General features: G+C 41.4%; 1 protein-coding gene and 1 long non-coding RNA gene across 2 annotated transcripts; both read right to left on the bottom strand.

The window, feature by feature from the left end:
• Positions 1–548: 548 nt before the first annotated feature.
• Positions 549–1941, bottom strand: LOC140279589 (uncharacterized). The gene is made up of 2 exons (XR_011909343.1): positions 1263–1941; positions 549–1231 (listed from the first exon to the last, which is right to left on the bottom strand). It is a non-coding gene; the product is annotated as an uncharacterized lncRNA (long non-coding RNA).
• A 24-nt stretch (positions 1942–1965) lies between these two features.
• Positions 1966–10105, bottom strand: slc6a7 (solute carrier family 6 member 7). Its single transcript, XM_072374743.1, has 14 exons — positions 9823–10105; positions 8702–8930; positions 8159–8290; positions 6789–6999; positions 6059–6197; positions 5837–5971; positions 5614–5717; positions 5410–5534; positions 5196–5308; positions 4964–5101; positions 4762–4861; positions 4371–4489; positions 2344–2517; positions 1966–2222 (listed from the first exon to the last, which is right to left on the bottom strand). Exons 1-14 carry the CDS (start codon positions 9889–9891, stop codon positions 2052–2054), a joined length of 1959 nt encoding a protein of 652 aa, XP_072230844.1. The 5' UTR covers positions 9892–10105; the 3' UTR covers positions 1966–2051.
• Between the last annotated feature and the right edge of the window lie 1280 nt (positions 10106–11385).

Genomic DNA, 11385 nt, shown 5'->3' with positions numbered 1-11385 from the left:
TCATGTGTATATGTGCGTCTTCCCATTTATCTCAAATGTAATTCACTTTTTTTTATCTCATCCATGGAAACATCCATTTCTGTGTTGACACGCACATTACGCGAAATTCTTGTTCTCTACAAAATGTTTTCACTGATATTGTTTACAGGATGTGATATTTTAGGATGTAGGCTGAGATCCGTCTGCCACACCTGAAGTTATTAACACCAGTGCCCTCTTGTGGTCAAATTATCGTCCATTTTAAAGCTTTGCCTGTGAAATAGTTCAACATAATGGTATTAGCTCTTGCTTTGGCTAAAACTCCTCCGTATTCAGTTGTCTTCGTCAGGAATAAGTCTCAACAAAACGAATGAATGGTTGCACTGAGTTTTGTCACATGCAATCCTAAAACAAATAACATTAATATTCTTTGTGTTTGAAAGGTAGTAACACAGGTACTTGAAAAATAAAACTTTGACCACATATATAACATTTTTACGTGGCTAAAAGGGTGTAAAGCTTTCATCCATTATCATCTACCTGGCTGACAGGGAAGGGACTGAAATGAGTTTATTTCACTTAGTTTATTGATCAGTTCATTTCACAATTTTTGTGCTTGAGAGAGATGTGAAATCGTTCTGTTTCCAAGACCGAGAAGTGTGTGAAAACCCAAAGGAGCAGAAAAGCTGAAACCTGGATACTTAATTAGTTAATTGATCGTGGCGGGTAAAGCTAAAACAAATTTCTTGTAGTAAAGACTTTAAACTTTTTAAATAGCTAAAATAAATTAGTTTTATCTAAATATGTCACTATTTCCTCTAAATGTCAAAATATGAGCCAAAAGCAGGAAGCGGCCTGTGGACCAACTTTGTCCAGCTGCAACATCTTCGTCATATTCAACACTTCTTTTATCAGTTACATCAAACATATTCTTAAGGCATTGAGGATGAGGTAAAAAACGCAACAAGTGTGACTGAAAAAAAATCTGTGAGCCACGTTTTAGTGGGTGCACAACACATTAATTAGACGTGTTTTTAAAGCTTTCTCATGCAGATTTGCCTTTTTGTGGTTATTTATAGCATTCTTTCCATTACGTACCAAGTTTAATATCACATTGTGAGTAAAGCAACAACACATTGATATAACTGTCTGAGCTGAGCTGTATGGCCGACTGAGCAATCCCTAACATCTGAGTTTTGTACCAGCAAAGAGTTTGAAACGTTTACAAAGTTGATACCATTACAGTAATTTCCTTTTGTGCTTTTAAATGGCAAGAGCCTCACTGGATAGTAGCTAATAATATAATCGTGACTTAATAAGAGTTCTCTGCTTATAAACAGCAAAAGTGACACTGTCCAATAAAAGCGTGTGACCCGTTATTTTGTCCTTAGTGGATTATTTTAGATGTTTCACTTACAGGCAATAATTGTGTTTAGATGAATTTCAGTGGAATTTTATAAATGGCAAATTTTTCTTCCAGAATCTGCACGAACTGCTCATTTACAATGAAAATGATCAGATTAGACATCTGAATATCTACTAAAAACATATGGACGGTACCTTAAAAAATAGTACACTCTGCGGGTCATTTTTAAATGACCCCACAAACAATTCCAGCAGTCATTCATTTAAAAAAAGTAAGACGGAATAAAAGTGGTGATGACTACGTCATCATGCACCATTTCATCTGGCAGGCTGATGATGTGCAGTCATTTCTCCTGGTGCATCTGTGGTGTGCAGTATAACCGTGAGGAGGCTGCACTCTTATGCTGTCCTTCCTTCATAGACCTCAGCTGCTCCATCAGCTGACGCTGGATGTTGTCTGTGGAAAGTCATTGAACTACACTAACCTTTACCGCTGTTACCTTACGTTCTACACAACGTAAAATATGTTAAGAAAAACAATATTCCTACAAAAGTATAAATAAAGCTGTTATTCAACACTGCCCTGCAGGACACAGTCTGATCCGACACGTCCACCACAGCCTCGCCAGGGCGAATAGCAAAATAATAAATTCCTCTGTGTCTTAACAACAGAGTTAGCTCATCATTGAGAGTTCATCACTGCTCCCTTACGCCTGGCTTCCCAGCTCCCACGTCATCGCAGTAAAGTCCATGTCGGTGAGAGTCACGGTGAACGGAGCCTCCACTCTCTCGGTATCCATGTGCTCTTCACCTCTCCCGGTGCTGTTCAAGGTGTTCACCCTCCAGGAATTCAGGGGTCGAATTGCCTTCCGGAAACGCTGCAAGGGACAAACCAGATTGTCATAAACCCACAGAATCTGCTTCATTCTATAGCACTGGCATTTTGAGCTGTGGCCAGGGTGTAACCAGATCTCACAGTGACACCGGGGTGATACTTACATCTTTCAGTGTTCCCGTTTCCCTGCTGATGGCCACAATGGCCCAGATGAGGATCTGCAGACAGCAGGTCGCACCCATACACACACCCAAAGCTTTACCCCACCGTGGATACACATAAGAGCCGTAGTGGAGTGGAGTGTTGTACATCTCAATGAAGATGTAGGTCAGGATGAACTACACGTGCAATGAGAGAGGCACAGAGTGAGAAAAGTTTCATCTAAACAAAGAGACGAAATAGCAGCTGAATAAAAAAGTGAGAGAGCCAGTACAGAAATGCTACAGGGGGGAACTCAGATTGAATATCAGTTTCTTCCCTTCAATTATTTAACTGGCATTAAGATTTCAGCACAGTCAGGCTACTGTACTGTAGATCTAAGTCAAGTTATCTTTACAATCCTGATTCCAAAAAATGTTGTGACGCTGTCTAAAATGTACGTAAAAACTAAAAACTAAAACCTCATCAACCAATATTTTATTCTCAATTAGAAAAAAAAAAACGTATCAAATGTCGACAGTAAAATATTTGACTAATTCATAAAAAATAAAAGCTTAGCCTGAATTCGATGGCAGCGACACGTCTTTAAAAAGTTGGGACACAGTCTTTTTTTATCATGTGTAGCATTCCCTCATCTTTTCACAGCAGTCTGTAAATGTGTGGAAACTGAGGACACTGGTTGCTGGACCTTTGGAAGAAGAATGTTCACGTCATGTTGTGTGACTCATGATTTCCAAATGTTTTCAACTGATGAAAGGTCTGGACTGCAGGCAGGCCAGTGCAGCACCTGGACTCTTCTACTATGAAGCCATGGTGTTGAAATAGATGCAGTATGTGGTTTAGCATTGCCATGTGGAAATATGTAAGGCCTTCTCTGAAAAACGACGTCTATCATCCAAACACATGAGAACAGGCGTTGCTCTAAAACTATGTGCCTTTCAGCATTGATGGTGCCTTTCCAGATGTGTAAGTTGCCAGTTCCATGGGTACTAATGCATCCGAATACCATCAGAAATGCAGACTTTTCATCATGGTTGGTGGGTTATTTTAGTGTCAAGCTTTGTACAGTTCATGTTTTAGTTGTCTGTTTTCTTCTGTGACGTGCATTCATCACTGGATTCTCTGTTCATTTCAGCTCTTTCAGAACCCCTGGTCTCCATCTGACATCAATCACACCTGCTTTTGGTCAGCTCCCCCAGTATAAATACTCCAGACTTTCCTTTATTTTGTGCCAGGTCCTGATCCTCACCATCTTAGTTTGCCATCAGTCTGTATTCTTTGCTCAGCCTTTGGATTTCCTGCTACTGCAGTGCTTTGGTTTATTGTAAAATAAATTCTTCAGTGTCGACAGCTCCCTGCCTCCTGCTCATGAGCCATCCACCCTCGCCCTCACTTTCAACCTTGGAAATGCTTTACATGTTTAATTGTGAATAAAATATTTCTCTATGAGACTTGCAAATCATTGCTTTGTGCTTTTATTTACATTTTACACAGCGGCTCAACCTTTATGGAAATGGGATTGTAGTTTGTTCCGCAGATTCTGATCCCACAGCCATTTCCTGGGGTATTTTTAGCTCTCTAGAACAGCACAGTGCGTCACCCCTCATCAGATTACACCTTCATCGAAAGTGCAACAATACAGGCAGCATCACCTGCGTCTGAATATAAACGCATGCTTCTGGCACCATAAGAAGGAACAAAAACAATAGGGGGGGTGATGCCATATGGCCTCTGCAAGTGATACAAACCAACAATACACCACAGCTGGTTATTAATTGTACTTCTGCATAATACAATAACAAATCATTTGGAGTCTTTTGGTAGTCTCATAGCATAGTATACTGCTATATATCTATATATTTCATTGTATTTCATTTTCAGGGAAGAGATCAGATAACAGCTATACTTCTATGAGTTTAACACATTTTCTGAAGATTATTTAAGATTAAAAGGGGAAAGCAGAGCTTATAGCACACTGACTGTGTCTACTTACAAAACTCTTATCAATATCAACAATGGTGCGGGTACTCACAAGCAGGAGAAACGGAGTGAAGAAAACCCAGCATGCCTTGAAGTAAAACAGCACTTTGGTGCACCAGGGAGGACAGTGGCAGATCATATCAACAATGTCCTGACAAAACTGGTTGACTCCTAATCGAAAAGTTAAAAAATAGATGCATATTAGGAACTCTGGAAAAACCTGGATGTCATAAGGTCAATAGGGAATAACCATTAGGTTAAATGTCAAAGAGTAATCATAAAACTGTGAAAAATTAACAAAAAGTTGCCAGTTTGCTGGTTGAAAAATGAAGTTAATGTAGTTTTTACACAGAAAATCAAGTTTCTTCATCTTGCACATTTCATGAACTGAATACAATGGAGTGACAGGGTTAGAGGAGGTGAAGCGTTGTGAGATGGGATACCATAGAAGAAGGAGATGCCAATACACATGAACAGGGTGATGATGATGAGGCCGAAACTAGTGCTGAAGGAGTCAATGAGAGTAAACCAGTAAATTCCTCCCTATGAAGACACACAGCATAGGAAATGTGGATCTAAGCATACAATAAGGTGCAGACACAGTCAGATTCTTCACATACTGTTGTTCTGTAAGAGCGTGCTCACATTAGTCACTAACAGCAGGCCCATCAGGTAGAAGCAGAAACACAGAGCACCCAAGAACAAGGACTTGTGCAGCGTGTTCGACCTGAGATGTGGGAACTCATCCAACACGGCTGTGGTGATGCCCTCCATGTTGCCAAACTGTGAGTCAACAGATAAGAGGGTGTCGTGCATTTAGAGGTGGTCTTATAGATGTTCATTTTTCTTAATTCGTTTGCATGGTCTGTGGTCTTACCAGTGTATCGATCCCCAGCATAAAGAGCATGAGGAAGAAGAGAATGGACCAAAACACTGAGCCTGGGAGCAGAGCGAGAGCTTCTGGGTAAGCAACAAAAGCCAACCCAGGACCTGAAGGCAATAAAAAAAACAAAACAGCATTACATTCAAGAATGCATAAAAAGTGAATAAACTGTCCAAATACACTGGAATAAATGGATCATGGTAAGTACCTGTATCTGCCACCTCTGCAACAGGCACTCTCTTCCTCCATGCCATGTGTCCCAGAATTGAGAATATAGCAAATCCTGCAAAGAAGCTGGTGCAGCAGTTTCCTGTGGTGATAATTATTGTGTCCCTGAAATCAAACGAGCCATGAGCAAGAGAATCAAACTGTCAGATACAACGAAAAAGAGCAAACATTAGATCAAACTCACCTGATGACGTTATTGTCAAACTTATTGTAAGAGGCCATAGAAAGCAGACCTCCAACTCCGATTCCTAAAGAGTAGAAGATCTGCGAGGCCGCGTCGTTCCACACCTGCAGTGTTTCAGAGAAATACATTTTTAAACAATGCAAATAGCTACAGGTATTTTTAAAACAGCATTAAAACACTATTCCCACACCCTCTTTGATCTGGTGTGTGCCACCAGAGGTACCTGAGCGTTAGCTAAGCGGCCCCATTGTGGCGTAAGGTAGAAGCGGACGCCCTGAAGAGAACCCTCCAGCGTGGCACCTCTGATGATCAACACAACGAGGACAAAGTACGGGAAGGTGGCGGTCACATAAACCACCTGAAAACAGCAGACGCACGTTAGGCTGACAAGAAAAGGGAACAGATTGTGTTTGTGTCTGACAAAAACAGCATTGTGCTGATTCACCTTGCCTGAGCTGCGGATGCCCTTTAGCATACACAGGAAGATGATGACCCAGGCAGCCAGAAGGCAGAGGGCCAGCTGCCAGCGCACAGGGCCCGGGTCATGAAGGCCCTCACTGTGTACTACTCCCAGCACGCTCTCACTACAACACACAAACAAGCCTATAATATGACTGCGCCTTTTGTCACATTTATTAAGCATTAACTGAGGCTAAATAAACAAGATATAGGCGTTGGTCTGGATTTAGAAGAGAGCTGATGGCAACTGCCTTTGATGTTCAGATATTTTCTGTTAAAATGTTTCACATGACTAAATCAAGGCAACACTCTGGTCCAACTGTAATACTTTCTCTCATAAAGTCATTGTAAAAACTGCTTCAAGTCTTGATAATGAAAGATATACAGTGTAAAGTACACAATCAAGGAGTTTTGGCTTGATTTCACATGAAAGGTAGTAAAACCATCTTAACAAAATGTGGTTGTGGCTCGATGCAAACTGTTCTTAGGCTGTTGTTAAAAAACATTTGAATGATTTGTATTCGCAGACTGAAAGTTTGGACAAAAAGTCCAGTCGTTGTGTATTTGTCCTGATTATAGCCCCTTTTTGTGTATTAAAAGATGTGCTTTTCCATTAAGAAGTTTTAGTGTACCGTGCATTTTTAGTTTAGTTTTGTTACATAAGAAAGCAAGCTTACTGATATTTCATACAAGTGAATGTCTAACAAAGCACTTACTTCCAGAAAATTTCGGTGGGGCTCCGGCGTCTACCAAAGGAACTATTGCCGGTGGTGTCATTACCACAAATAGCTGCATTGGCAATAGCGTCACATGACCAGGGAAGCGGGCTCTGGAACGAGCTGCCCAGGTAGTAAAATGTCCACGCTATGATGACATTATAATAAAGACACACCAATGTGGACACACACAGCATCCCAATTCCAATACCTACATAACAAGACAAAAGAGAGTGCATACAGTCTATGACTCAAGAAGACACGATACACACTATTGTGTAAAACACATTTCATAACATGACGCGTCAGGTGGATGTGAAACTTCTGTCGCATAAAGAGGTAGAAATGACTAAATAAGGAAATGCTTAATAGGCGTGTATTAGCCCTTAATTACAGTATTTGTGACACTGAGTTTACAAGCCAAAAACAGTTCACAACCAACTTAAATAAAAATGATGGAAATTCCACTTTTGCATACTGTACAAATTACACTGGTAACAAAACTACACACCATTGTTGGATCTATTTTTGGTTCTTACATAGTTCAAACTGTTCCTATCAAACGTGTATAATTAGCCAATGAGCTGCTGTGGAGTCAGGAATTTCCAGGGTTAGGCAAATGACGTGTAGCTGTGAGGTGGAAAGCCAAGGTGAGTCAGCAGTTATTTTCCTCAACTGTGACGCTGGTCTCCACTAACTGGTGACGCGAGCATCTTGTCGGCAGCTTGAGATTCTGCACAACATACGACCCTGACTCCGAAGATGCTGGAATGCATTGTTAAAGTAACACGTTTTAGTATTTCACACAAAAGGTCAGCTCATCTTGAATGTGACGTTTCCCACTGTGCAGCATCTCCTCTTCTCTTAACAGAGGAGACCAGCTGCTGAACGTTTGGGGGAGGAATACTGTCCCATCTCTCTCAGCTGCTCAACAGTTCTCGGTCGTCTTTGTTGTATTTTGCGTTTCATTCTAATTAGCCGCAACATCTTCCTTCAGAAGTCTCACTTTTAGCATTTGATATGTTTTATATGTTGTATTGAGGATAAAACCTGAATAAAACAAATTGTTTTCATTTAAAGTTTACACAGCATGCACACTTCCTCTGGAATTAGAGTTTTAGATGCTTCCCAGAGAATCAAATTTACTGTGTAACAAGACTATGAAGAAAACTATATAATTAAAAACTATGATTCAGCTAGTATCTATTATTTCTGTACAAGTTAACATGATAACTGATTAATTGGAATCAGATAAAAGAAACATCAAGTTACAGGTTATCCTCGAAGGTTTCTAAGGTCGGAATACTGTGTGACAGTTTAGGCAAGAGTGTAATTACTGAACTGAAAAGCTCGGTGAAGGTGGTCATTACCTTTGAGCAGAGGGCAACATTTCCACACAGTAATTGGGCCGGCTGCACCATACTGGCCTAAACTCAGCTCCATGAGGAAGAGAGGAACACCCGTAACAAAGAGCATAATGAAGTAGGGGATGAGAAACACACCTGTGAACATAAGAGACATGTCAGCGAGAAAAAGGCTGGTGCTGGGGTAGATACTGAGATGGCAGCTTCGCAGATGTGTCCTTCTGCTTTACTGTTAGGCGAGCAATAAAAGCAAGAGGCAGGGATATAAAAGCAAAGCACATGTCTGGTATGTAATCAAGGAAAATCACTGTCTCCTCTTAGAGGATTAGTAAATGCTTTGTGGTGTTGCACTCTGTTCCAAAAGCTGCCATGGACAGCTCAGGACTAAGCCTCCAAAATAAGTCAGCACGATAAAGAGGACAGCAACACACCCAAGAGTTAGGCAAAGAGAGCCTCTAGCTGAAATGAGGGTCACATATCATTACAGACACACACCCAAGCTTTGCAAACATCTTGAGGAGGCAGAGCCTGTGCTTGTAGACCGCTCACCTCCTCCATTGCGATAACAGAGGTACGGGAACCTCCAAACGTTCCCCAGTCCCACGCAGTATCCAATACATGAGAGCAGGAACTCGTGCTTTCCGCCCCACTGCTCTCTCGGGACAATCGCTGCTGGAGCTGGTACAGGACTCTGGGCTCGGGATTCAGACTGTGGCTCTGGAGTCGCTGAGTTGTGGCCATTTTTAGTGATGGTACGTCCATTCATATGCTGTGAATTCTAAAATACCCAAAATTATAATGTTGAGACGATGAAATCATCGAGGAAATGTGCAATACTGTAGTTACCTAAATAAATCTTGAACTGACCCACGACTAAGACTTTGACAGCTTGATTTGTTCATGAACTATACCAAGTAAAACATCACACATTTGCTGGTTACAGCTCAGAGGATGAATAAGGTGTAGCCTTACTTTCTAACGCCATGTTTGTAGAAACCTGAAGGAATCAGGTTAATACAGGACAGTTTCTACCTGCAGGCCATCTACTCTAAACCAGAGAGGAACTATTTTCTTGTGTCAAGTTACAGGGAGGAACTTCGATGGTGATAACAATAAAGCTTCTGCTTTATTTTCTTGATGAAATACACAATCATTGCATTGATAACAGGCAATCTTATTTTAATGGGAAGGACGACTCGCTATAGCTAAATTAAAGGAAAAAACAAATAAGTCACAATCAAAAGAAAAGAAAAAAACACGGAGAAATGAGAGTAATGCCGGTATAAAGGTACATCACTTCAGTTGGGTAACTCACTGAAGGTACTGCATACCTAAACGATTATGAGCCCTGCAAGACTAGCAAACAGAATATTCTTAATCTGTGTTGTAACAGTTTGAGGGGGTTTGTGTAAGCCCACCTGTTGAATGGGTGCAGTGAGGTTTTATCTATGCCGTCAGCACTGCGTCTGCAGCGGTGCAGCAATGTGGAAGGACAGGTTAGGCTGCTTGATCTTTCCTGCCGGGTATCCAGCGGCGGAAGTTAATATAAAGAGGCTCTCAATGGTTTTCCAAGTTTCAAATACCATCCAACATGATTCCTTAACGCCTTGCAGTTATTCTTTATGTGGACCCAGCGGTGGAGAGCTTTATTACCAGTGCTCTGCTCTTACCTGCGCTGCGGCTCCACTGCTTCCTCCGCCGGGGCTCCCGGGTGCTGCTTTGCCGCTTTGGTCCTGCATTTCCACCCGGCAGAGGTGGCGTCTCACTGTTTAATGTGTCGGTCGTTCCTCCACATTTTACACGTGAAAGTGCTCGTAGAAGAACACGACAGATGCTGTAGTTTTCTGACTTGAATAGGTTCGGTTGCGGAGTCAGATGGCAGGGACTGACAAGCGATGACGATGAGGAAACAGGCCGGCGGCGGTGAGGTGAAGGGCGGAGATATAGATCGCAGGTGCAGCACACAAGAAGAGTCTAGCTCTTCCTACTCTTTTAAAACGAGGCGGGGTTGATCCAAGGGTGTGTGTGTGGTAACTAAGAGCAACTTAAATTCAACATGAACAATGCCAGAAGAATGATGTGATTATCTTATTTAGAAAAAGGGCACACACCACCTACAGCATGCTGAAGTATCACACTCTGAAAACACTGGATCAAGCCTTTATGACTATAATCAGCTATACACTTTAGGGTGCTGGGACAATCTTGACCCTAGTGGCAACCTGTGAAGCTGAAAAGAGTCTTTAACTTCTTGGAGGACACTCCAAAAAAAGAGTCTTAAACTATGCAGACACACTCTTTAGCTGCAATAATTTCCAGCCCAAGAAAAAGGAAAAATGTGTTTTAAGTCCATGTGTAAATATTTGGGATGCATGAAACTGTTGACATACATTTAGTTATCTTATTTTCATAGTTTGTAGTGTATGAAAATACAGAATCCAAAAGAGGCCATACTTGAAAAATCTTTTAAATTTCATTATCTCATATTCACAAGTTGACTATCTCAATATCTTGAGATATCAGCGCTCTTTGTATAGAGATAAAGGTTCAGTTATGTCAGTTATGTGAAGGGAATTTTCTGGCAAACCGAGGGATCGTCTGAGGGACAGCTATGAGCTGAAGTGTAGTGGAATCAGCTAAACTCTTATCTGTGCCCACAGACGTCACTGTCTGAGCTCAAGATCAGACATTAGGCCTTTTCACAAAGGTCTTTCAAGCCAGGACTGATGTGGCATTGTTGCGCATCAGTGTCATATGTGAAAGTACAGAGATGGCTTGTGGGTAGTAGTTGATCTGCCGCTTCTGAGCCTGCAAGGTAGCAACAGAGGCCGACATTATGGACCACGCCTCTCTAACCAGTGACTTGATACGTGTAAAGACACAGTGACACGTCTGGCATATGTAAATGATCAAAGGGGCCTCCAATGCCTTATACCAGTGCCTGCAAAGGAAATCTGGAACGCTGCACATAAAGCTTTTATTTTCTGTTACTTCTTTTTTTTCTCCACACAATTCAACTGGCAAAGCTCATTTACACTTCTGGCAGCATTTATGCAGAAGAGTTTGTTTAGGTTTTAGAGAAACATATGCTGCAAAAATGCAAAAAAAACATGTTTTGCACTAATTACAAAGGCATGACTGAGGAAGATGAGACGCGTTGCTTGCATACCTGCAGTCCGGACCTGCCCCCAACAGAGACCATGAGGAGGAATTTGAAAGAAAAAAATTCAACA

The sequence above is a fragment of the Leuresthes tenuis genome, unplaced genomic scaffold, assembly GCF_036924035.1.
Source record: "Leuresthes tenuis unplaced genomic scaffold, fLeuTen1.0.hap1 SCAF_21, whole genome shotgun sequence".
In the NCBI taxonomy this organism is placed as follows: Eukaryota; Metazoa; Chordata; class Actinopteri; order Atheriniformes; family Atherinopsidae; genus Leuresthes; species Leuresthes tenuis.
The sequence above is the reverse complement of the archived record's forward strand: the minus strand, read 5'-3'. Positions and strand labels throughout refer to the sequence as shown.

What these genes read in the sequence shown, in the direction of transcription:
- slc6a7 (XM_072374743.1), bottom strand. Translation starts at nt 9,891, where the DNA reads ATGCAGGACCAAAGCGGCAAAGCAGCACCCGGGAGCCCCGGCGGAGGA. An exon ending in CTGTTATCGCAATGGAGGAG is followed by an intron (nt 8,291 to 8,701) that starts GTGAGCGGTCTA and finishes TTATGTTCACAG; the next exon opens with GTGTGTTTCTCATCCCCTAC. An exon ending in GCATCCGCAGCTCAGGCAAG is followed by an intron (nt 5,972 to 6,058) that starts GTGAATCAGCAC and finishes TGCTGTTTTCAG; the next exon opens with GTGGTTTATGTGACCGCCAC.